The sequence below is a fragment of the Rhinoraja longicauda genome, chromosome 37, assembly GCF_053455715.1.
Source record: "Rhinoraja longicauda isolate Sanriku21f chromosome 37, sRhiLon1.1, whole genome shotgun sequence".
Taxonomy (NCBI): domain Eukaryota; kingdom Metazoa; phylum Chordata; class Chondrichthyes; order Rajiformes; family Arhynchobatidae; genus Rhinoraja; species Rhinoraja longicauda.
The window spans coordinates 7390099-7417112 of NC_135989.1; the positions used below are offsets into that span (position 1 = coordinate 7390099).

At 44.1% G+C, this 27014-nt stretch overlaps 1 protein-coding gene across 2 annotated transcripts; it reads right to left on the reverse strand.

The window, feature by feature from the left end:
• Positions 1-1234: 1234 nt before the first annotated feature.
• ldlra (low density lipoprotein receptor a) lies at positions 1235-21691 on the reverse strand. Of its 2 annotated transcripts, none has more exons than XM_078429582.1 (18): positions 21588-21691; positions 14312-14434; positions 13831-13953; positions 13352-13732; positions 12654-12776; positions 11814-11936; positions 11508-11627; positions 11262-11387; positions 9821-9992; positions 9006-9233; positions 7774-7892; positions 7069-7208; positions 6444-6585; positions 5579-5731; positions 4907-5089; positions 4744-4821; positions 4261-4421; positions 1235-3293 (listed from the first exon to the last, which is right to left on the reverse strand). In XM_078429582.1, the coding sequence occupies exons 1-18, from the start codon at positions 21688-21690 to the stop codon at positions 3258-3260; spliced, it is 2634 nt and encodes an 877-aa protein (XP_078285708.1). In that variant the 5' UTR covers position 21691; the 3' UTR covers positions 1235-3257. The 2 variants fall into 2 exon arrangements, with proteins under 2 accessions (XP_078285708.1, XP_078285707.1); XM_078429581.1 differs by having other exon boundaries at positions 4744-4824.
• Between the last annotated feature and the right edge of the window lie 5323 nt (positions 21692-27014).

Consider the following 27014-nt stretch of genomic DNA (forward strand, 5'->3'; position numbering starts at 1 on the left):
ATTTTGACGTTTAAATCTATCTCCCAGGGAGGGAGGGGGGGAGGATAAAGGGGGGGTTGAGGGGATGGAGTGGGGGTGAGGGGAAGAGGGAGGACGGAGGGAGCAGGGGATGGGGGGGGGGAGGAGGGAGTGGAAGGGGAGGGAGGGAGAGGAGTGGGGGAGGAGAGGGTGCTGCACCAATGCAGGAGAGGTTTGGGCCACTTGGTCTCGTGTTTCTTAAATGTTGCAATAGTACCAGCCTCAACTACCTCCTCTGGCAGCGCGCTCCAAACACCTACCTTGCGCGGAAAAGTTACCCCTCAGGTTGCAAAGGTCCCACATTGCAAAGACATAGAGGTTTGTAAGTTAATTGGCTTCTGTGAATTGTAAACTGTCCCTAGTGTGTCGGATAGTGCTAGTGTACGGGGTGATCGCTACCTACCTACCTATCAGTAGATGAGAAAATGGGATAACATTAAATCAGTGGGCCAAAAGGCCTGTTTCTGCACTTATCTCTAACTTCTAGTCTTCAGAATGGAACCCTGTTGTAACTGTGGAGTGATGGAACTATGTACCAACCAAAACATGTATCAGCCAAAACATTATGACCACCTGCCTAATATGCTGTTGGTCCTCCGTGTGCAGCCCCATACGCAGCAGGGTGCGATGCACTGTGTATTGTGACACATTCCTCCCGTGACCACCATTAAAATTTTCTGGGACTTGTGCCAGTCGACCTTCTGTCGGTTCGGACCAGACGGGATAGCCTCCGTTGCCCTCGCGCATCGATGAGCCTTGGGCGCCCAACACCCTGTCGCCAGTTTGTGGTTTGTCCCTCCTCGGACCACGATGCATTTCCATGCTGCAATGACTTGTAATATTTAAATAATTGTTTTGTGGGATCAGAGTCTGTGCCTGCAATGCTGTTGTAAGCAAGTTTCTCATTGCACCCCTACTTCACTGCCTTAGTACTGATAACTAAGCTCTACTTGGTTTCATCCAGTGTACAAAGTATAAATAACTTGAGGGAATGGCATGAAACAGATGTGGACCTGGAAGCCAAAATGTTATTGGGCAAGATAGGATGGCTTCTATAAATTGTCCCTAGTGTGTAGGTTAGTGTGGGACTTGGGGAGCCGAAGGGCCCATTTCCACACTCTAGGGCTAACGTCTCAAGGACCTAGTTGAAGATTTAATTATCAGTCAAATAGATGAAAATTTAATACAAATTCAAAGTACAGCAGCAAAATCAATAGGCTTTGAAATCATTTTATTTAGCTGATTGCTGATAAAACAATGCAAGAAAGGAAATGTACGCTGTGATTTAGACAATCACCTAGCCTGACATTCATGAGTTTGCTTCACACAAAGGTTCAGTTGCATCAAGAAACATTATGGCAAGACAGACATTTAAATTGAACAGATTGCAGCGAGATTACCCCAATAGCAGCTCCAGATTTATATACCCATGAACTCGTTTAAAAACTGCAATTAGTAAAGTCTCACAAGTTCAAATTTACTGAAACACCAGTGATATGGCAGCAGAGGTAGCAAGGCATTGCACAGAACATTGACAAAATAATTTAAAGTTTGGCCAATATATCCTGTAGGTTAATGAACTACTTGACAACCTTGAAGTTAAGCACACCCTGGGCATTAGGATCCAGGGCAAGCCACTTGCCCTTGTTACCAAGGGCATCGTGCTACCTTGCCAACACAGAGAGAGAGAGAGAGAGAGACCCAGACTTTGTTGCAAGCACCCAGCCACTCTCCTGGGTTCCTTCAGGTTTTGTAGTAGAAGCCAAGTAGTGAATCACATTCATAGTAGAAGCACAGCACTGAAGTGTGCATGGAAGGCAGTCACAATTTAACCAGTTACAACACCAGCACTGTGCGGGATCCTGTGCCAATAGGTACATGCACGCACCATCACTTTACACAAGTTGACAAATCTCCTCACTATCCCCGCTTCTTAACCAACTGAGGGGCATGCTGCCTGCCAACCTGAACACATCCTGCAGTGGGTGCAGTGGAATGGGTTCTGCTTTAGAGTCTAACTTTTTTTAAACATTTTTATTTTGTAAATAAATATATGTTCTGTAAGTGTAAATTTAACAAGTAGAAAGACAAACCCATTTTGCAAAAAATGTGCTGTCAGAAAGCAGCTATTGTAAACATTTACATTTTAAAACAGGAAAAGACAAAGTTAGGACAGGTATTGATTTGAACCCAGCCCAGTGCTTCATGGAATCAACTCCCACCACATCGCACTGGGGAAGCTGCCTGGAGTCAGAGGCTTCACAATAAATGGCTCCAGAAGACAGAAATAAATAAATAGATTAAACATACATCAACATGGCAAATTATTAAACATTTCCTTCTGCAAAATCTCTGTACAATTTACAGTTATTTACAAATTAAAGAGCGAGCTGGGTTCAAATGTGGGGGCTGGCACCAACTCAAAACAGAGGGACAGCCCCAGTTGTGGAGGTACACTGGCAAAGTCCCATTACTATTAGTGACCAGGGATTAGAGCAGTGCTTGGCACACATTGCCTCAGGATACCTCCAATGCTTTCTGATCAGTGTGGGATTGCACACAACCCTGGGAGTGAATTGTACAAACACTCAAGTAGAGTATTCTTTACGATAATGATCAAGGCTGTACATAAACTTGCACCAGATCCCAATATAAACAAAATCCTCAAAGCCATCATTACAACAGCAGCATATATGAAACGGCCAGTTCATATTCACCAGCCCCAAGTTATTTAATGTGGAGTGAGGAAAGGGAACTCCAGCTCGCTCCCACTAGACCTGGCTGTACACAATGTTATTTACAAAAACATACAACTTCAGACAAAATCTTGCTCTAATGTTATGTACAATCTAGTTCTGTAACATTCTTCATATTTAAATCCCTTCTTTACATTCAGTAGATTAACCCACGATGATCAGTGTCCATTTCTGATCACGTCAGATACGTGGCACTTGCAGCAAGCGCCTTCACCAGTCCTGAAGAAAGTTTCTTGCATTCAGGAAGTCAAGTAATATCTGAAGTCAGGGTCTTTACAAAAACCATAATAAAAAATATCCACAGCAAATGGCACATTGATTGCAAAAAAAACAAAATACACCTTTGGAGTGGTTCTGCCGAGTTTGGGGTAGGGCAGTAGAGAAACTAAAGGAGTGTGCGCGGGAGGGGCTGCACAGAACAGCTGACATCCCAACCCATGGGTTTATGGCTCCAGTGAGGCACTTCGCAGTAGGCTCTTTGTATCAAGCACCATAGTCTTCCAAGCTTACCACTGCTCTCTGCAAAAGAAAGACATTTGTTTATTTTCATGCAATAACAAAAACAGTCATTTAAAATCCAGTGGGGGCAGCACAGTGGCACAGCCGTCGAGCTGCCTTACAGCGCTAGAGACCCAGGTTTGACCCCAACTATGGGTGCTGTCTGCATGTTTTGCCTGTGGCTACGTGGGTTTTCTCAGGCGCTCCGGTTTCCTCTCACTCCAAAGATGTAGGTTAATTGGCGTTGGTAACAAAAAAAAAAATCTGTAAATTGTCCCTGGTGTGTAGGATAGTGTTTGTGTATGGGGTGATCGCTGGTCTGTGCAGACTCAGTAGGCCAAAGCACCCGTTTCTGCACTGGCCCTCTAAAGTCTATATCCCCAAACAGCAGTGCGGAAGAAATCCAACCCTTAACTCATTTGACATCAGTCCAGAAGTAACAGGTCAGTCACGACCCAGACTGTCATTAATAGCGCACCTGGAAGTGATTTCTGTGATGGTATAGAACTTTAATAATAGCCTATTTACAATTAGAACTTGGGAGGTTTATCTTGCAATATTTTTTAGATTTAGATTTAGAGACACAGCGCGGAAACAGGCCCTTTGGCCCAACGGGTCTGCGCCGCCCAGCGATCCCCGCACACTAACACTATCCTACACACACAAGGGACAATTTTTGCATTTACCCAGTCAATTAACCTACATACCTGCACGTCTTTGGAATGTGGGAGGAAACCGAAGATCTCGGAGAAAACCCACGCAGGTCACGGGGAGAACGTACAAACTCCTTACAGACGGCACCCGTACTCAGGACCAAACCCGAGTCTCCGGCGCTGCATTCGCTGTAAGGCAGCAACTCTACCGCTGCACCACCGTGCCGCCCTTTTTTTCCACTTTTTATGCCAAGTGAATTAATTATGCAGTTTAAAGACATTTCACTGGGAGCCCTTCAAGCTAAAGGGGGAGGTATCAGGCAGCAGTCCCTCACCGTAGGATAGGTGTAGCCGACCTGGTTTCGGCTGATGTGGACCTCGTCGTCTTCAGTGGTCTTCTGGTAGACAGGGTTATCAAAGTTGATGCTGTTGGTGTTCTTCAGTCTCCAGTTTTTCCATATGAAATACACAGCAGTGCTGAGCAGAGCCAGGATTGCTGGGGGAATAGAAGAGTAGTTTAATCAACCGTCCCAGAGATGTCAGTATATGATCACAGAGTGTTGCTAGAAATCTATGCTCCAGTTTGGAGCAGAAATTTCCTCTAGTACTTTGTAGAGCACACACCGATCATCTTATTTCCTCAACTCAAATCCTAGATAAAGCCTCCCTTTATGAAGCCATCAGCATCTATGGCCATCGAGTTCAAAAACAAACGTCACTTGCAATATTGTTGGCACTTGTGATAATTCCAAGGCCAGATTCACCACAAATGTTGCAGCTACAATTTAACATTCCCAGGTTGTCCAGACTGAACTTACCCAGTGGTAGAACAATCCACAACGCATTAGTTCCTCCGTGTTTTCCAACAGCTGCTTCTGCCGAAACCTCACTTCTCTCTGCTGCAGGAAACAAGAAGAGTAAGTGGCCCGAAAGCAAACTTTAAAGTCAAAATTCATTCGTGAAAGCAGTCAAGAGTCATACCTTTCTGTGAAGCGGTGAGCACTTCCTGGACAGTGGTAAGCGGGGTGGGATTAGTGCGAGGCGTTGCTGTGCGAGCAGTGTTGGAGCTGACTTTCCTGGCTGCAGTGGGACTGGCAGTCGTGGTGGTCGTTTCACTGTGACTCGATGTTTTGGCTGTGCTCGAGTTGACAGGTTCAATGTCAGCTAAATAAAAGAAAATGATAATGGTCAATATGTTGTGATAATCTGACCTCTATTCACCATTTAAAAATGGAAAACCTCTATTCACCATTTAAAAATGGAGGTTGTGAATGGTAAAATGGCAAATGTTAATTCATTGGTAAACGTTTCACTTCCAACCACACCCCTAATAAATGCAAACTACCACTCTATAAACTTTCCTTCCAAAGGATAGCTATATTTCCATACACCTCCACATCATTCACCTGCAGCTTCTCTGGGCCCTTTAGAATCCACCCATGACAATTTGATCACCGTGATTATGGACCCATTTTGGTTTTGCACCTTTTCCCCACACGTTTTGGGACTGTCCCCCTCCCCAACCCCACACAAACAGAATCAAAAGGTGCTTTCCAATTGCATGTTTTTGGAGTTAATGCTCCTCAGTTAAACCAAAATCAGCATCACACAACCAACCACAATAGACCCAACCAAGATTACAAACAAACAAACCTTCAACACAGTGCTTCATGTCTGACCCCAGTTGCATGCCATCAGGACAAACGCAGGTGTACTTTGGAGAATGCGAGGTGATCTGTGGTGCTGGAAGGCAGAGGTGCTCACACCCACCATTTACCTGCCCATTCTGCTCACACCAGTTAATACCTGGGAGGAATGAGATAGTGATTATAGTTTAAATATAGCAAAGCTACAGGAACATTTAGTCAGTAATGAGCCACATAAGATAAGGATGCGAACCAAATAGTTGGTCAAAAAAAACAAAGAGGCTTTGAGAATGATCAGCCATGACGGTGCTGGCTCGAAGGGCCGAATGGCCTACTCCTGTACGTATAAGAAAATAACTGCAGATGCTGGTACAAATCGAAGGTATTTATTCACAAAATGCTGGAGTAACTCAGCAGGTCCGGCAGCATCTCAGGAGAGAAGGAATGGGTGATGTTTTGGGTCGAGACCCTTCTTCAGACTCCTGTACCTAGACAGCTACTCCTGTACCTATTGTCTATTGATATCCCCTTAGCTGGGGGTGGGGGGAGGGAAGGGGAGAGGGGAATTGTTGAAAGCATATTCAATGCAACAGGAATTAAAATAAGGTGAATAAACTCATCCAGACAAACTGCATGAATAATTTGTTCACATGGGAATAGCAACAGATTGAAATGGGGTTGCCTTCAAACACGTTGAAGAAAAGCACTGGAATTGGGGTAGTGAAACTGCAGATAGTGCTCATCTTTGGGTTGAAGATGCTGGAGGGATGTGGACTTTTGGCCACAAACCAGTTTTAATTGCGAGCAACTGGGCCTCCAAAGAATCGTGGTTCTGTTTAGTTTCCAAAAATTCTCCTGAATTTGCAACTAACCTTTGGGCTGCCGAAGATGGTGATAGAGGACAATGTCTTTGGGAACGTCGAGGTTCTCAATGACCGTTAGAATGTCGCCACCAGTGAGCCGATTGGCACTGAAAATAGCCTCATGCTCAATGTCCGTCCAGAAGACCTTATCCTACAAACAAAAATAAACATTAGTAAAGGCAATCAGCTCTGGAAAACATACAAAGATATTCAAAACTCCAGGTAAAACAGGATATTTTTCAATGCAATTTATAAATCATTGGTTTAAAAAAAGCAGCCTTAGTCCGGCGCTCTGAAGTTACAACAAAAATTCACAAAATAACCAGTCACAAGCAAGAGAGCTGGATTTCCCCCAAAAAGACTTTTCCTTTTAATAGACACAAGGAACTGCAGAAGCTTGAGTAAAACACAAAGTGCTGGATGAACTCAGGTGGTCAGGCAGCACTGTTTTAGGAACGGACAGACCAAATTTTGGGTTAGGACCCTTCAGATTTCTGTATTGGAGCAATGGGAGCATTCGCACAGATGCTGCCTGACCTGCTGATTCCTCCAGCACTCGGTTTTGCTCACTTTTCATTTTAACCTTGACAGCAAGCTGAAGCCGCCACTGCACTGCCACGCCCCAGCCACTCACCTCAAACAGAGCCAGAGAAAAGGGATGAGCCAACTTGTCTTCCGAGATGATCAAGGTCTTCCTGTTGTCACCAGCAACACCGATACTGGACAAAGTGTGCAATTTGGAGTCTACCCAATAGAGTCTCTGATTCACCAAATCTGGAACAAAAACCAGACCGTCACACACAGTCCCAACACACATTTTCATATTCTCATGCAATTTCCAATCATAACTTAAAAAATGGGAAATATTCCTGGGAATGATGCTGCAGTGAAGGCCAATGGAGCATTGGGGAATATCTATGGTTAGGGGAACCTGTCAGTGCTAACCCAGTGTCAAATAAGACAAGTCAATGCAGAAGACAAGGCAGCTCTCCTCAATACTGACCATCTCAAATTGATAGCCCATTTGGATAAGACAAAAATAATAAAAATCTAATTTGGGATGGCAGAGTTGCTGCCGTACAGTGCCAGAAACCTAGGTTTGATCCTGACTACGGAGTTTGTACGTTCTCCCGTAACCACCTGGGTTTTCTCTGGGTGCTTCAGTTTCCTCTCCCACACTCCAAAAAACAGGTTTGTAGGCTAATTGGCTTTGGCAAGTTGTAAATTTGTCCCTAGTATGTAGGTTAATGTATGGGGTGATTTCTGGGCAGCACAGACTCGGTGGGCCGAAGGGCCTGTTTCCACGCTGTATCTCTAAAATCAAGATATGAACACTCACCCAGAGTGATACCATTTGGCCATTCAATCCCTTCACTGACTAGTGACATACGATCCACTCCATTCAAACCTCCTTTCTCAATCTTGGCAGGGCTGCCCCAATCGCTCCAATATAGAAACCTGAGGGGGGCAAAGAATCAATTAGTTAAGTCACTATCTAGGGCAGAAGAGATTAATTTAACTTGGCATCATGTTCAGCACATTGTGGGCCGAGGCCCTGTTCCTATGCTGTACAGTTCTATGCCCATACTGCTGACAAGATTATAATCCAAATCAAAAGGAAAAGGTCACCTGAACTCTCTAGCTTTTCATCGTTCAAAACACTAAATGGTCAACTAGTGGTTCACTTGCTTGACAAATGCAAAAATGCTCAGGTCATGTGACATTTGAGGAAAGAAAGTGCTAGTTTCATGCTCCAGATTTGTCAAGTTTGGGAAGTAAAATATTTTACAGTCAGAGTCATTCAGCCTGAAACAGGCCCATCAGTCCAATTCCACTATGCCGATGAAGGCACCCCATCAAGATGGCCCATCTCCTTAAACCTTTCCTATTCTTGTACCTGTCCAAATTTCCTACGGTTGCTGTTCCTGTCTCAATTATTTCTTTTCCAGGTTTGATGATGGACCTGCCTATGTTCACTGCATCCCAATCTGCTGAGCTTCCAAAACTTCCCTTTCAGATTTCCAGCACCTGTGGCTTTCCAAATTTCCATTTTCCTTAGTTCAGTGCGTTCCAGCCATCAAAGCATCTTCCCACTTTATGCCAAGCTTACTTTGATTTTGCACATCACCCCCCCCCCCCGAATTATAGCTTAGTTTATTGTCACGTGCAAGGTACACTGAAAAGCTTTTTGTTGCATGCCAGTCAGCCAGAAAGATTATACATGATAACAATTTAACCACCCATAGTGTACAGATATAGGATAAAGGGAATAACATTTAAAGTGCAAGATTAAGTCCAGCAAAGATAGTCAGAGAGTACCATAGTTAAAGTAAGAAATGCTGCTGTGGGAATAGAGGTTTAAAAGAACGGGGTGATTACAAAACCACTTCTGGGACCCGCATACAGAGAGTAGCCTGGTCTGGGCACCACCTCGGAATGAATTATAGACCATATATCTTAGAAACCAAGCCTGTACGATTATAAAGTTCTACTCAATATGAGCCCACTGGCAATTTCTATAAATTCTTATAAACTGTTTATAAAACTCATGCTGAATTTTACTGCACATACCCATGGACTGGATCCACAACAATGGCCCTGGGCTTTGAAACAGCTTCTTTGAAGAGCACTTTTCTTTTTGTTCCAGCGGTGTTCGCTACAGAGACAGTGCTGGCACGGAAATCTGTCCAATAGATGTTCTGGTGAATCCAGTCAACAGCCAGACCATCTGGTGCTTCAATCTCAGTCTCAATCACCGTAGAATGATGAGAAGAGTTCTTAGCTTGGTCCATTAGAGAACTGGATGAAAAGAGAAAAGTTAGAGGGTTAGAGATCTAATTTGAATCCAACTATTTACACAAAAGATGGATTCACTGCAACATAAATATCAAAAGTTGTCAGGAAATGTAACTAAATCCTAAATGCAAATCTCTCTAGTCAGCAGCCTGGCAGCATATTAGGATCGTGCTGTTATCACCAGCCATGTAATGCCTACCAAAGGTGCCAATCTTTTCACTGGATCTGGGTACACTTCAGAGTGGCACAGCAGTAGAGTTGCTGCCTTACAGCACCAGAGACCTGGGTTTGATCCCGACTACAGGTGCTTGTCTGTACAGAGTTCGTTCGTTCTCCTCGTGACTTGCATGGGTTTTCTCTGGGATTGGTTTCCTCCCATACTCCAAAGACGTGCAGGTTCGTAGGCCAATTGGCTTGGCATAATTGTAAATTGTCCCGTGTGTGTGTAGGATAGTGTAAGCATGCTGGGATCGCTGGCTGGCACAGACTCGATGGGCCAAAGGGGCTGTTTCCCTGCTGTATCTCCAAACTAAACATGACAATAATGAACCAAACCCATCCCTGATTTCCCAAACTAATGATAGAATCACCTGAAGATTTTCTTCTGATCCATGTCAGCCCAATAGATCTTGTTTGTGGCCACTTCCATGTCGAGTGCCACAACGTGCTTCAGACTGGGGATCAGCTGGGTGTACTCACTCCGATCAAGAGTCAGTTTTCTGACAGCATGCCGGCTGGTGAAGAACAAATATGCCACAGTCCCTGGAATTACATTCAGAGTGAGATACGTTAGATTCAGCCAATTCAAACAAATTCATCGATTAAAATCAACAAAACTAAGGTCAGGTCAACAAGACCACGTCACCGGCCTATCCAATGCATCACAAGTCTTGACCTTATTGAAGGTTATACATTGTACACACACTGAAAGTGCTGATCTTTGATGAAGGAATGACCCAACCAACTCCAACAGTGGCTGAGTGGAGACCTGATAGAAGTTTAAAGTTATGATAATAAGTTATCTTATTATTCAGAAGAGAATCAGATCCTTTGAGAGTGGGAATGTCCAAGACTAGAGGGCATTGCTTTAAGGTGCAAAGGGGCAAAGTTTAAGTGTTGGGCAATTGTTTTTAAACGTACAAGCCTGGAATGCACTGGTGGTGGAGGCAGACATGTTGAGGCTTTTGGAAAGGCACATGGATATGCAGGGAATGGAGGGATGTGAATCAGGTGCAGGCACACATGATTAGCTTATCAAGGCATCATGTAGGCCATAGACATTGCAGGCCGAAGGGCCTGTTCCTGTGCTGTACTGTTCTAATCTCATGTTCTAGTTGCAATATAAAATCCAATACAACTTGGGTTAAAAAAAAAGCAGTCAGCATAGGCCACCTCTTCACCAATATGACAATATTCTTTACATCGGCGAAACCAAACGCAGGCTCGGCGATCGTTTCGCTCAACACCTTCGCTCAGTCTGCCTTAACCAACCTGAACTCCCGGTGGCTGAGCACTTCAACTCCCCCTCCCATTCCCAGTCTGACCTTTGTCATGGGCCTCCTCCAGTGCCACAGTGAGGCCCATTGGAAATTGGAGGAATAGCACCTCATATTTCACTTGGGCAGCTTGCAGCCCAGCGGCATGAACATTGACTTCTCCAACTTTAGATAGTTCCTCTGTCCCTCTCTTCCCCTCCCCCTTCCCAGTTCTCCCTCTATCTTCCTGTCTCCACCTATATCCTTCCTTTGTCCCGCCCCCCCTGACATCAGTCTGAAGGGTCTCGACCCGAAACGTCACCCATTCCTTCTCTTCTGAGATGCTGCCTGACCTGCTGAGTTACTCCAGCATTTTGTGAAATAAATACCTACTGACAATATTCTATAGTCATCACTAGTTATGTACCCCACGCAAACTGCTGTGCACTGGGAAATTAATGTTCGATTTAACTTAAAAAATACTCAAAGGAGCAATTGAGAAGGTAGACGACTAGAGTCGCTAAAATTTCAAATAAAACCTCTTCACGGTTCTTACCAATTGCTTTGCACTGCTTAGTCACTGGATCCATGTGATAATCTTCGTTACACTCACACTTGAATCCACCATTCAGGTTGATGCAAAACTGACTGCATGTATCTGGGTTCTCACACTCATCAATATCTGAATAGGAAGAAAAAATCACACGGATTCGACATCAGTTGTATCCTTAGAATAACATTTTGCACTAAAAGAATAGTGTGAGGAATGTTGGGTGCTGGGAAGATGGCAATGCAGACATACCTTCACATTTGGCATTATCAACCAGCCGGAACCCTGGTCGACAAAGACACTCGTAACCGACCTTCAGATCTTTGCAGATGTGTGAACAGCCTCCATTTTCATTCAGGCATTCATTTTCACCTAAATCAGAATGATGAAACCAAAGGAGTTAAAACCAGCTCAACCCATTCATCCTTGTCCTGCTCAGTTACATCTCAGTTATATCACAAACCCCTTCAATCCTCCCATTTGCCATCTCTACTAGCCCAGCTAACTTCTAGAAAGGCAAGAGACAAAAAGAACGTTAAAATTTAACGTCTGACGTACCACACTCCTTCACGGGCTCGTCGGACCAGTCCCGGCAATCACGCCGCTTGTCACACACTTTATCCATGAGGATACACTCCCCACTCCTGCATTTGAACTTGTGGGGACCTTCACACTGGGTCACTGCGGGTAAAAAAAAGGGAAAGTTGTTGGACTAAATTCCTTGCATTTTCTCAAATGGCTGCAACAACCACAGTTTGTCCCAATGCAATAAACTAGCGAAGGGGGAAATATGGGGTTTTTTTGGTAAGGAAGCAGGACAACACTTTAATAATTTTAACAGCAGCTAGGTTCACAGATTAAGGCAAATGGTAGTGAAATACACAAATGCAGGGAATGGAAGTGTTCCATTCTTGAAGTCTGATAACAAACGCCACTAACGAAATGGTCCAATAATCTCCAGCATTCAGCAACAAGAGAGCTACCACCAAGTCAAAGTTGGACAGCATCCCAAAAAAAAAATACAAGGGGTAAAGCAAAGAAAATATCAATTTTTAAAATGTATCCAATTAATTGGTGAATGGGATGTTTCTTTGCTCCAACTGCACAATTAGAGGTGCCTGGAATTACAGCAAGGGACCTAACCAGGCTAAAATCTGGGCAAGACCAATAACATTCAGCATAGCAAATCGTTCATTGAGTCTCAAAGTACAACCAGCTTCTGGCTGAAGAAAAGTGCACCTTGTCCCATTAACATAAGATGTGATGTTATGTTACATCTTATGTTAATGCCCAAAAAATCTCTCATGTAAACTAAACAGATCTGCAGTGACTGAAGACAAATTTAATTCAAAAACATGGTAATCAGCAATGTACGATAACTTATGGAAATCGACGTACCATTTACACACCCAACTTCATCACTGTGGTCGTGGCAGTCAAACTTTTTATTGCACTGAAGGCTTCCATGAATGCATGTCCCGTCTTCACACATGAATTCATCCGGCCGGCAAGTTATCATAGCTTAAAAGGAAATAAAAGCCTTTATGAACACACTGGAAATTATGTCTGTTGATTCCGTTAATTTGGTAATGCTCATAACATTAAGGTGGTACAGCTGCTGACTCAAAATGCCAGAGACCCCGGTTTGATCCCGACCTTGGGTGCTGCTTGCATGGAGTTTGCACATTCTCCCTACGATGGCATAAATTTCCTCCAGGTGCACCAGCTGCCCCAGCTGCCCCCACCACATCCCCAAGGCGCGCAGGATTTGGAGGTTAAATGGCCTTCATAAATTGCTGAGTGTGTAGCGTCTGGATGTGAAAATGGGCTGAAGGGCCAGTTTCCATGCAGTGTCTATCAATCAATCAAATTTTGTTTTTTTCCAGAGGCTTGCTTCCTTACTACCAAATACCATAGAAACTCAAGATTGCCAGACCTCTGGCATTCCCTGTGTAGCTGCAACATTGGCTTTTGATTAGATTTGATTGATTAGATTTACAAGTACACCCTTGGGACAGGGAATCCGGCATCCGAGGCTCCTCTAGCCTCGGGTCAACACTTGGCCATAGTCAGGAGAGAGCTCTGTAAACACTCACCACAACCCTCCTCGTCTGATTTATCCCTGCAGTCTGTGGTGCCATCGCAGCGCCATTTCACATGGATGCACTCGCCACTGGTGGCACAGTAGAATTCTAGGGCAGTGCAGGGATTGGGACGCTCAAATGGCGTTGGACGTCCGCAGTTCTGTGACCATTCGTCTGATTTGTCGGAGCAATCGGGATCACCATCGCAGGCCCACAGTCTTGGGATGCACAAGCCGTTGACACACTGGAACATTGCGGGCTCACAGGTCCGTTGTGGACAGTCCAGCTCGTCGCTGCCGTCAGCACAGTCATCTTCTTCATCACAGGTAAATTGCAGAGAGACGCAGTTCCCGTTGTGGCACTGGAACTCGTTGTCTTTGCAGGTATGGGCAGCTGTGGAAAAGGACAGCAAGGAATTGTAAGACAGGCTTTGACGTTGGAGTGGTTCAAAATGACTGAGTGAGCCGAAATACAAATTCAGGGCCACTTACGGCAATTCTCCTCGTCAGACTTGTTCTCACAGTCCGCCTCAGAGTCACAGCGCCAGGACGCTGGGATGCACTTGTTAACGCGTCCACCACAGCTGAACTCACGGTGGCCACAGGTCTTATTCTCTGAAACATTGACAAAATTTCAAATGTGCAACACAAACTTTAAAATCTATAGGATTATGTTCATTTTTTTCATATTTAAAATGAATTCCACATGGGCCATTCCCGAAGCAAGCCGAATGGATTCCCAAAAAAGCAGACTGCAGAATGTACATTTGGATGGCAGAAGCTCAGCAAGTAGCTATCCTTACCAAATATTTTACTTAATCATCCTCACAACATTTTACAGGAGGCAGGAGTGGGAATCCAAACAAAAACAAACTACAGCACAAGCAGTTAATGCCCTGGAATGGCTAATTTAGCAGGGATGAGGCATTTTGTGCAATTCAACTGCCACTGAAAGAACAAAAGTTCCACTTACTGCATGTCTCCAGCGATTCATCCGAACCATCTTCACATTCAGACTGTCCATCACATAGCCAGCGTGACAAAATGCATTTCCCATCACCACACCTGAAGTGGTTCCGATCACACAGTCCAATAGCTGAAACAAAAGCAAAATACTGGTCACTTTCCTCATCACTACAAAGCCAAAGATTAAAATCAGAGGAAAACATAAATATCAAAAGGGAAGACACCCTGGCATTGGTAGTTAGAAACTCAAAGATTCTTTCTGCAAACGTGCTCTGAAGTGCAATACGCAGGATGTCAATTATCATATCATATCATATCTATACAGCCGGAAACAGGCCTATTCGGCCCTCCAAGTCCGTGCCGCCCAGCGATCCCCGTACATTAACACTATCCTACACCCACTAGGGACAATTTTTACATTTGCCCAGCCAATTAACCTACATACCTGTACGTCTTTGGAGTGTGGGAGGAAACCGAAGATCTCGGAGAAAACCCACGCAGGTCACGGGGAGAACGTACAAACTCCTTACAGTGCAGCACCCGTAGTCAGGATCGAACCTGAGTCTCCGGCGCTGCATTCGCTGTAAAGCAGCAACTCTACCGCTCCTCTCTCATTTCCTGCATTAAGTCGTTTGAGAGTCGCCACTCACTAACTATTGGGCTCAGATTGATGACCACATCTCTTAAACAATGGTTTCTAAAGGAAATTATTCCTTTGATTCTTTTTAACAGCAATTGACAATTATGTGCTCCACATTGCACTAGAGGCTATTTTGTTCAGATGCTGATAACCAGATTATTCCAAGTGTGATGGATCTGGTATGAGGAGACTGGGTTGTACTCCGAGAATAGAAGGGATGATCACAGGAAAACATACACAGTTCAAGAGATAGATGCAGATACAATGTTTCCCCTGCACGAGGATCAAACCAGTTGACAGACAAAATGAGCAGTGGGCTAATCAGGCCTGAAGAAAGAAAAACATTTATTCCTCAATAGGAGCAACCATTTGGCATTCTCTACTCAAGTGGATTGTAGAGACACAGTGACTAAGAGTATTCAAATTCATGATCAATGATCTTTTGGCTATTAAGGGAAACAAGGAATATGGGGAAAATGCAGGAAAGTGGTACCAAGATAAAATAACATGAACGATTTCAATAAAGAAAAGGCTTACTCCGGCTAATTTTTGTGCTAACTGAATGGAAAAGCAGCCCAACCTCACCACTATCCTGTCCATTGCCACAACTTCCCAAAACACAATGATTTGCCTATCACTCAAGAAAGAACTGGTAGGATTACTGCTAGCTCAGCTTTCTCACCAAGCTATGCAGAAAAACCTCTCAAAGGCACTCCTCTAAAATACCACAGCACACAGCCGATTGATTATTTGCCCGTTCATTTAAAAATTAGATTCAATCACAACAGGCGGATAATCAATCTACTGCACTACATTACCAATTGAGTTAACAGTAACTCTGTCAAAAAAACCTCAACAATTTACATCTGCAGGAAGATTGCCGTGAATGGTTTAAAAGTCCCCTTTTGTGTGGGGTGGTAAGAGAATCAGCGTTTTGATTTGAAAGTCTTTCCCTTTGACGAAACAATTTAAAGCAGAAATTCCAATTCAAGCAAAAATTCCAATTGTGGTTTCCCCGATACTAGAAAAATTTTACTCTGGCGATGACTCACGCAGAGGAACACAATCATCTTTGGTTCACCTCCCTCATTTGCTGCTGAAAATGGGCCGATGGCCTTACGAGACAGGATTGGTTTGTTGCTTGCTACACATTTCATGGCCCCACCCACACTAATCTAGGAAATGACTGACTGCATGCTACAAGTTAACAGGATAGTCAAAGCACCATGTTACTCCAGCTACAACTCCTCCATAACTAAATAGAATCAAAAGGAAAGATGACTCCCATTGCCTAACTCTGAAACCTCACATTCATACTTGCAAGTCGGAAGTATAAAAATTTAAACGCAACAAGATTTTACCCTGTACAACAATAGCTTTGATACAAGAGTATTAATACTGATCTGCCACCCAGGGAACACCATCCTTTTGGCTGCAGTCAGTAGCACTCAGAAAAGTAGCACCCGAATCAATATCTTTCCCAGCATCGATACATTAGGAGTCAGGATTAAAGGACCCAAAGAGGATCCGCATTAAATTCAGTGACACCAGTTACATCACTGACTGAGGAACCCACAGATTTACTCAGAAATCTTTCTAGACTATGGAGAATAGGTGTACATTCAACTGAGGAATTAAGATTGAAATTTAATAAAGCTCTGCTTGAAAAGAGATCTGACAAAGTATTTAAAATAATGGAGATAGAACAGAGATTTCCAGTAAATGAAGAATATGTCCATGATCCCACTGATTTACAAGATGTAGGCAAGGTGGTGGATGATACGCCGTTAGAAATCAAAAGCAAAATGTTTCAAAGGGGGAAAAAACGTAGAGAACAGTAAAAACATTTTGAACAGGAACAGCAATAAGGGGACTTTTTTGAAAGCATGAGCTAACTGAGCCAAACAGACAGTCAAACCTTAATAAATGAAGTTTCCAGAAGTTGCACTGCAATTTATCAAAGATCAGTAACTCAGACAGAAATTTATATACTTTTTATAGTCAAGAGGGTTCTAGCCGGGGAACATATTTCAGCTACAGCTTGGGCGTCAACAGGGTGGTTGTGTGGCATTAAATGCGAGATTGGCAGACTGTGTAGAATTACAATCATTGGAATTAACCTGTTGAAATTACACCTTTAGCTGAAATATGTATGCCTCACACTAATGTGCCCGAAATGCAACGTATTCAATAACAGGCATTGGTTATTAGTTTCCAATAATGGCTCCAATTAATTATACCCACACTTTTAAAAACATCAGTTTTCCTGGCAACTATTCCATCAATTCAATGTCCTGCAGTAAGAGGTGGTGAAATGCCCATCAATATTTAGGATTGACACCAAAAGGGTGGGCATGAAAAAGTATCAACTGAGGTCAAGAGCTGCCATCAGGCAACTTTAACTACATGATCTAATGAGACATTCAATACACTTCATCTATATTTAAACATAATATTTAACACTAACCCCCCCAATGCCCAGGACTGAACATTTAATCGCATTCCAATTAATTCTGCAGCCTTCAGCAATAATCTGCTGTTGCCCTACAGAAAGAGTAACACTTAGCTGCTCTGTTGGAACACCGAACGATTTCTAAAGACCACAGAGCAGAACTCCACCCGGTAACCACTCCCCATCATAAAAAAAGCACTTAACACAGAGACACTTACTGAATATAATAACTGCTTATTTCTACCAAGAAAGTACTAGGCATTTTGCCACAAGTGAATCCCAGGTTATATTTGCAAGCCCAAACAGCATGCCAAGTCCCATTTAGTGCAAGCAACAACTGTCTCAAAAGCATCCTGCTTCACAGATGACATCTTCAGATTCAACCAGTGCCTAGCATGCTCATGTGTATTAGAGACACAACACAAACTGCAGCAGAGGCAGAAACAGAGCTGCAACTGCATCATTACTGCAACCAGTGCCAAGGACGTAAAAGCCTGCTTGCAGAGAATTATTGCAGTACGACTTTAAAAAGACTAATTTCTCATGAGACACGCAACTCAGTTGGTGTGTGCCCGGGATAACAAGCTTTTTTGTGGCATCTCATCAATACCTAAAGGCAGCTGAGACCATCAACGGTAACTTAGTCAACAAGACAGCTTGATCATACCATGCCAGCCAGCCAATCAGAGGCCACTTTACACAAGCTGTTATCATATGTTTGCAACAAGGAGTGGCTTGGTCGATTTGAACCCTTCAATTGTTATACGTGTAACCAAGCGTGCACGAGCCAACAAATCAAACATAACCCAGAAATCCATGGAGATAAAGGGGCCAAGAGGAAACAAATCTCAGAGCAGTGACAGTGCATCAAGTGCTACCATTTCAGCTCCAGCAACTACATTCATTTCTGACTTCAACTGCTGTCTGTGTACGGTTTGCATGTTTTTCCAGTTTCATGAATGAAGAGCATTTTGTCCCAAATCAGGACAATGAAATTCTTACTTGCAGCAGCACATAAGATACATATGGTACTTTGTACATGTGATTAATTGGTACATGTGACAATAAACTGAAACCTTGACCGTGTCAATTCCCCAGGTGCTCCGGTCTCTTCCACATCCCAAAAATATGCTGGACTAGGTTAATCGGACATTAAATTATCCATAGACTAAGTTGTTCATGGGAGGGTCAGGGGACATGTTCACACATGGTCATGTGTTAGAGAATCAGCTGCAGGGAAAAATTGTGGAATGGGATTGATCTAAAAACTAGCAATATGCCGGATGGAGTGAATAACTTCCTTATCCCAAAAAAATTATAAACTGGAATAGGTCATTCAGCTCTTGATCTCGTCAAATGGTGGAGTGTGTACAATACTGAATGTCTATGTCAGTGTTATTTTCCTAAACAGGTACTAACCCGACAGCTAGATGTCCTTGATACTCATTTCTTGATCTCTTATCTCAAGGAGTGAACCTTGAAACAATCATTCATTTTTACCCTGTGGAATGTTCCACTCCTATGTTCACTACAGAAGTTGTAGGTGAATCACTTCCTTTCATTTCCAAAAGCAAATCATTCTAATAAGTTATCGTAATGGTTCACACCTCTAGAACCAACAAATCAGAGTAAATGAGAGATATTCACTCTTCACCCACCCAATGAAATTGAAAAGATCTCTCCAGCAACTTGCTCAACTGACTATTTAAGCATTCAATTATCCCACTTTCCCAATGCAAGCCCGTCTTTCAGTGTTTGAAGAGTCTGTGTTTCCCCTTCCAAAAATTAGGCATACTGACAATAATTTCAAAAACAATTCATCACAGCACAAGAACCGGGGAGTATTTATTATAAGGCTATACACTCCTTGAACATCAGTTTGTGGAACTTTGCCATGGTAGTACATGCCCAGTATCATACTACTGTACTGTGGAAAAATAGCAAACAAGGAGTGGCAATCATCTAATAACTTGTTTTAATTAACAGGTTCAGGATTAAGACTCTGCAGTAAACTTCCCACTTTTCAATCTAATGAAATCACAGGGGAAGTTCTTACACCCTAAATATCCCTGTAATACTTACACCTTCAAACTGGAGAGGCATACAAATTATGATTGTGTCATGCAAACCTACTAATCAGACACAGGGACAGAGAAATACCTTATTATCTCACCCCAAAGAACCTTGGAAAAGTAGCACCTTCAAACTGAAAGGACATAAAATCAGGAGGAGGGGCAGGCTACAGCGCCAAATCATTTTTAGATTTAGTAAATTCACATTTTTGATAGGCTTTAAAATAGCAACGGTGCACTCTTTTGAGTCTTTGCATGTCAAGAATACTGTTACTTTTGCCCTAATAGGCGCAAGACTTTGCTCTTGAAGAGCAAATAGTGACCCCTTTACATCTCGTCTATATTAGATGGGCGAGCCTTATTTATAATGGTAATTGGCTGGCTCTGGATTGCCCCACGAGTAAACATCCCCCCCAATCCCCTACCCTTCCCCCCCCCCCCCCCACCAGAGGATTTGCTACACAAAACTCGTCACCAGCCATCTGAAACCAGAAACTGGCTCCACCGAACACCAACTAAGGAATTTAAAAGATAGACACAAAATGCTGGAATAACTCAGCAGGACAGGCAGCATCTCCCAAGAGAAGTCCCGCTGAGTTACTCAAGCATTTTGGGTCTAACTTCGGTGTAAACCAGCACTTGCAGTTCCTTCTTACACATAAGGAATTAAAAACGTGGGTTAAATTTAACCTGCCTGAAGAGTCGGGTGGAACGTGTCGGAAGGAACTGCGGACGCTGGTTTAGACCGAAGATAGACACAAAATGCTGGAGTAACTCAGCGGGACAGGAAGCATCTCTGGAGAGAAGGAATGGGTAACGACCCCCTCCCTCCCTAACCAGTCTGAAGAAGTCAAGTCAAGTCAATTTTATTTGTATAGCACATTTAAAAACAACCCACGTTGACCAAAGTGCTGTACACCAGTTCAGGTACTAAGAATGAACATACAATGGCACAGAAACATAACAGGTAGTGTAAGAAAATAACTGCAGATGCTGGTACAAATCGAAGGTATTTATTCACAAAATGCTGGAGTAACTCAGCAGGTCAGGCAGCATCTCAGGAGAGAAGGAATGGGTGACGTTTCTGGTCGAGACCCTTCTTCAGACTGAGAGTCTCGACCCGAAACGTCATCCATTCCTTCTCTCCTGAGATGCTGCCTGACCTGCTGAGTTACTCCAGCATTTTGGGAATAAGCACAAACATAACAGTACATACATAAACAGTTCACAGCAGCAGAAGAAGAAGGAGGGTCTCGACCCGAAACGTCACCCACTCCTTCTCCCCAGAGATGCTGCCTGACCTGCTGTGTTACTCCAGTATTTTGTGCCCTGCTTCAGACAGCGGCTGCCTACAACTCCCAGGCTCCTCCACGCGGACCCCCGCCCCTCCTCCCATAGGCGCGGCCCCGGGGCCGGCCCCAGATCTGATTGGTCCCGGGCACAACAGGCGATCGAGAGGCCAATCAACAGACGGCTTTTTGAACCTGCCCCCCGCGCCCTCCACACACACACACGGCGTCCCATTGACGGTCGAGCCCCCCGGAGCGGCGGACAGCTGCGGTAGGGCGGGGACCGGGAGGGACGGACGGAGACGATGAGGGGACAGACGGGATGAAGGGGCGGAGGAGGCTCCTTCACCTACACTGCGCAATCACTTCCACACGCTTTCTCAACCCGCCCCACCTGACCGGTCTCGACCCGAAATGTCCCTCCAAGAGATGCTGAGTTGTAAATCTGCTTACAACCAGTATCTTCGGTGTAAACCAGCATCTGCACCTCCTTCCTACACCCCCCTCAATTGGGCTTCACGCTTGTCCACTGTGGGCTCGATGCGCCCCTCGCTTCACCTCACCTGAGGCAGTCTCAGATTAAACCCCCTCAGCTCCCCTCACACAAATCCCTTCATACAAGCCCCCCCCCCCCCCTCAGACAAATCCCTTAATACAAACACCCCTCAGCCCCCCTCACACAAATCCCCTTCATTCAAGCTCCCCTCAGACAAACCCCCTTCAGCTCCCTTCGTTCAAACTCTCCTCACACAACCCCCCCCCCTCAGCTCTCAGACAGACCGGCGTGCACCGAGCATCCTTCTCCCCGGCGTACACACACATTAACTCACCGCCGGTGACGACTGTGAGGAGCAGCAGCAGGGCAGCGAGCGGCGGCAGCGGTCTGTTCATGTCGGCGGCGGGCGCTGTGAATGGGAGACGGCTCCCGCCCATCCGGGTATTTGACAGGCGGCCGGTGGGGTGATCCGTTGGCCCCGCCCCTTCGCCCACATTTAAATGAACGGGCCCCGCCCACCGCCGCCGCGCGTGCACGGGGCGCGTCCCTGCCTCAGGCGGCTCCTCACAGCCTTCCGACAGTCATCGCCATCAAACGCGCTCAAATCCTATAAAACATCCCAAAAACCACCAAATAACGCTTACATCCCATATACCACCAAACAAGACGCATGAATCCCATAAAATACCAACAAACTTCAATCTGATACATCACCAAAAATGCTTAAATTGTCATAAAACACAAAAATGCTTAAATCTCATATCAATAAAAAACGCTTAAATTCCATATATCACCAAAAACCATGCTCAAACACTATAAAACATCCAAAAACACATCCCATATACCACTCTAAAACACTTAAATCACATATATCACCAAAAATCATGCTCAAATACTATAAAACATCCAAAAACACATCCCACATACCACTCTAAAACACTTAAATCCCATATATCACCAAAAATCATGCTCAAATACTATAAAACATCCAAAAACACATCCCATATACCACTATAAAACGCTTAAATTCCATATATCACCAAAAATCATGCTCAAACACTATAAAACATCCAAAAACACATCCCATATACCACTATAAAATGCTTAAATCCCATATACCACCAAAAATCATGCTCAAATACTATAAAACATCCCAAAACACATCCCATATACCACTATAAAATGCTTAAATCCCACAGATCACCCAAAAAATGCATGAATCCCATAAAATAGCAAAGAACTTTGATCCTATATTTCACCAAAAATGCTTAAATTGCCATAAAATACCAAAAAACAAATCCCATATATCACCAAAGAGGCTTAAATCTCATAAAACACCCCAAAACACATAAATCCTATATATCACTAAAAAAGGCTTAAACCCCACATTTCACCAGAAAACACCTAAAACCAATATTTTGCCGAAATACATGCTCAAATCCTATAAAACACCCCAAAACATTTAGATCATATAAATCATTTAAAAACGCTTAAATCCCATATATCACAATGTGTAGATCCCATAAAATACCAAAAAACTTAAATGCTATATATCATAAAAAATGCATAAATGCCATAAAATACCCCAAAAAATCCCATATATCACCAAAAAATGCTTAAATCCCAAGAATGCAAAAAACTTAAATCACATGAAATGCCAAAAAAAGCTTAAATCCCATAAAACACCAAAAAATACCTAAATCCCATAAAACATCAAAAACACTTAAATCACGTAAAACACAAAGGAAACTTAAAAAATGTTGCAGGCTGGTCTTAATCCAAATTTGGATTAAATGTGTTGCAATTTCCTCTTTCGCTGCGAATAATTTGTTTATTATATTAATTTTCTCTCATGATTCACTTAGAGAGGTTTATGAAGTGTTGTTGGTCGGAGGAGGGCTACTGTGGAACGTTTAGCAGTGGGCATCAAACATTGCCCTGGTGGGCCGAAGGGCTGTACAGTTAAAATCATTCACTAGTCATCATGCGTGGGATGCACATTGAGCAGAATTAATCTGCTGAAGTAATAGCCTGATATTCAAATAGAATGAGGAGATGCTATTTTGAAATCGATGTGTTCGTTGCTGCAGATTTTGCAGCTTTTCAAAATTATTGTTTTGAACTAATTCACCCTCACTTTTGTTAGACCAATATTCCAGATTAAACCAAATCTTGCATCGCTATGCTCCTGTGTTCTAAGTAACCCCCACTGTGTATATGCCACATACTGCAGGAGGGTGAAAAGGTAAAAGAAAGGGGACAGTAAATACTGAAATCTCCTTGCTAATTGCTGCCCTGACATTTTTGGTTTAAGTTAAAACTGCAGCAGCTTGAAGAAGTCACGATGATTATCTGAGAACTTGCCAATCTCACCCACAAAAGAGACGATGTAAGCAGAGCCTAATGCCTCTGATTATAAAGAATAGAGAGCACTGAAATAACACTTCCTCACATCTCAAAGCCGGTCAAATTAAATGAAAGGACTTTGAAATAGAACGTTTCTTTTGTGGGCAGGGAGCATAGCTATTTTGCCCTCAGTAAGATCCCGCATACAGCTGGATTTGCAGTTTGGCCAGAGTGATGGTGTGACTTTTAATGTCTGCTGCAACCACTGGAACAGTCAAACAGATGTTCAGCTTAATGCTTCATTTCAAGAGTGGCAGCTGTGACAGCACTGTGTTAAGCTTGCAGATCAGATTGTATCAATTCTGGTAAAGGACTTCATCTTATAACTTTCGACTTTAGACATACAGCATGGAAACAGGCCCTTCGGTCCACCGAGTCCGCGCCGCCCAGCGATCACCAGACACTAGCACTATCCTATACACAAGGGACAAATTACAATTTTACCTCAGTCAATTAACCTGGAAACCTGTATGTCTTTGGAGTGTCGGAGGAAACTGGAGAACCCGGAGAAAATCCATGCGATCACAAGGAGAACGTATAAACTAAGAACTGCCAGCACCCGTAGTCAGGATTGAACCCGGGTCTCTGGCGCTGAAAGGCAGCAACTCCTCCGCTGCGCAAATCCTCCACTGCTCTTGACTTTCTGACTTAAAGGAAGGGGAAGCATTAACTGGTCAAACTGCCAGTTTCACAGAGTACATAGTTCAGTGAATTTTTGCATTAATGGCACAATACAAATGCAAATTGTAGTTGCAAAATCCCACTCGGATTGAGATCGGATAGATTGTGTTTCCCATTTTTCTTTGAAGGATATTTTTCACAAGTAGGGGACAGAGGCAGAAGTCAGTGCACCATTTATATCTATGGATGATCGTGACCTTGAGACCACCTTCCTATTGACTCCCTTAATATCTAAAACTCAAGTGATCTCAGTCTTTGAATATAGTCTGCAACGGAGCATCCATAGTCTGTGGGGGCAGAGAATTTAAAAGATCCACAGTCCTCTGAGTAAAACTAAATCGTCACCAGTATAAGTGGCTGATCCTTTCATGAATTACGTTCTACAGATTGAGGCAGTAGCATCTTGTCATCAATCCTGTCAAACCTGTCAACCCCTCTCTGTGTCTCACATATGAGACAATCGCTCCTTCTAAAACTCCCAACAGCACCAGATAATCTTCTTTCTGGCCTGACAGAATAAATCGCTTCTCCTAGGACTGGTTCCTACTTAATAACTTTGTGAAATTGAGGCCGGCACTTATTTCAGTTGGTAAGTCTGGTCGGAGGTGCTTGGCGTGAGAAGGCGTCACTCCGGGAGGCTCTTTCCAAAGCGAGATATTTTCTAAGTGTGGTGAGAACCTTTTAAACCCTTGAAAACAGAACCATCCGGGTTTGCTTACTGAGGAAACATGGAAAATAAACAGACAAATATCGTGAGCAAATATCATGAGGGCTAGTTGAAAGCTCACTTTATTGTAAGGGTGATGGAAGTAAGTCTTGCAAGGATTGTACAGAACGAGGATGATACATTTGTTTAGCTTAGTTTAATTTATTATTTTCATGTGTACAGAGATGTACAGAGATGCAGTGCAAAGCTTGATCTGCGTGCCATCCAGTCAATTGATGAGCAAATGGATCCTCTTCTGGGACATCACACAGAGAGGTGTCACATTCCGGCACCATCTTATCTATATACTAATCGAAGGTATCACAAAATGCTGGAAAAACTCAGCAGGTCAGGCAGCATCTTGGAGAGAAGGAATGGGTGACGTTTCGGGTCGAGACCCTTCTTCAGACTGATGTCAGGGGGGCGGGACAAAGAAAGGATTATAGGTGGAGACAGGAAGACAGTGGGAGAACTGGGAAGGGGGAGGGGAAGAGAGGGACAGAGGAACCATCTAAAGTTAGAGAAGTCTATGTTCATACCGCTGGGCTGTAAGCTGCCCAAACGAAATATGAGGTGCTGTTCCTCCAATTTCCGGTGGGCCTCACTATGACACTGGAGGAGGCCCATGACAGAAAGGTCAGACTGGGAGCGGGAGGGGGAGTTGAAGTGCTCAGCCACCGGGAGATCAGGTTGGTTAAGGTGGACTGAGCGAAGGTGTTGAGCGAAGGTGTTGAGCCTTCGTTTGGTTTCGCCGATGTAAAGAAGTTGTCATCTGGAACAGCGGATACAATAGATGAGGTTGGAGGAGGTACAGGTGAACCTCTGTCTCACCTGAAAGACTGTTTGGGTCCTTGGATGGAGTCGAGGGGGGAGGTAAAGGGACAGGTGTTACAGCACCTCATATTTCGCTTGGGCAGCTTACAGCCCTGCGGTATGAACATTGACTTCATACTGGGGAGGGGGTTAGAGGGGAGGGGGAGGGGAGAGGAGAGGGTGCTGCACCAATGCAGGAGAGGTTTGGGCCCAATGGGTCCACTTGGTCTAGTAACTTTTAATTCTCCGAAAAGTTTGAACTTGGCTCCAGGAGGTACACAATTGCTCATATTCTCACTTCTTTAAGGCCCGATGCTTGGCGGCATTGGAATGATGAAGATGGGGTCGGCCTGGCCCAGCGCGATGCCGTCAGCTCCTTCCACCGCCGCTCCGTGCAGCTACCGCTGGCTGCCTCTCCATCCACTCACTCACCCGGCTGCTGGAGGGCCTCCGCCATCACCACGACCCCTGCCATCCGTCGCCTCCACCTCTGTGTGCTGAGGCCACCATTTTGGATTCAGTTCTCCGTATCTGAGGGAGGGCACATGTGCTGATCTTGGAGACGGATCCAGCACTCGAAATGCAAGGTTTGCAACCTCTATTCCCGGGGTGAGGAGATTGTTGCACCTGAGATCGAAGATAGAGGAGACAAGATCACTCACTGGAGCTCACACAAATGAGGGATATACATGTAACTGAGCGTGGTCGACAGGGAAGATGTTATTTGGCTGGGTGCTAAGAGGCTGTTTCTCCTCAGCAGACTTGTCCAAAGATTGAGGGTTATGGTCTGTTGAGAAGGAGCAGCCATTTAGGAACAAGGTGAGGAATTTCATCATACCGTGAGCTGTAAATCTTTCCAATCCTCAGTGGGATGTGGATACCTAGTCACTGGGTGCGCTCAAGGTTGATAGATTCTTTGGAAGCAAAGGGAATCGAGTGGGAGAATAGATATGATAAGACATGATGCATTAAATTGTATAGCCTGGTCCTGTTCCAACTTGATTCTCCTAAAAAAGAAGAGAGAGCATTCTGTAGTTGCGTCCAATTCATTCCAAATACCCATCACTCGCCCCTGGTGCTTCAGTGAAGGTCAAGTCAACTGATGGGAGATCGCCACTATTCCTGGGCTTTGGCACGGTAAGGCATGGGGACGAT

Bases quoted from the DNA above. Each gene is read 5' to 3' on its own strand.
- ldlra (XM_078429581.1), bottom strand. From the start codon at position 21,690: ATGGGCGGGAGCCGTCTCCCATTCACAGCGCCCGCCGCCGACATGAAC. The intron at 9,993-11,261 runs GTAAGAACCGTG...ATGTAATTCCAG, and splicing joins TAAGCAGTGCAAAGCAATTG to GGACTGTGGCATATTTGTTC. The intron at 6,586-7,068 runs GTGAGTGGCTGG...TTTTGTTTGTAG, and splicing joins TTTCTCTGGCTCTGTTTGAG to GATAAGGTCTTCTGGACGGA.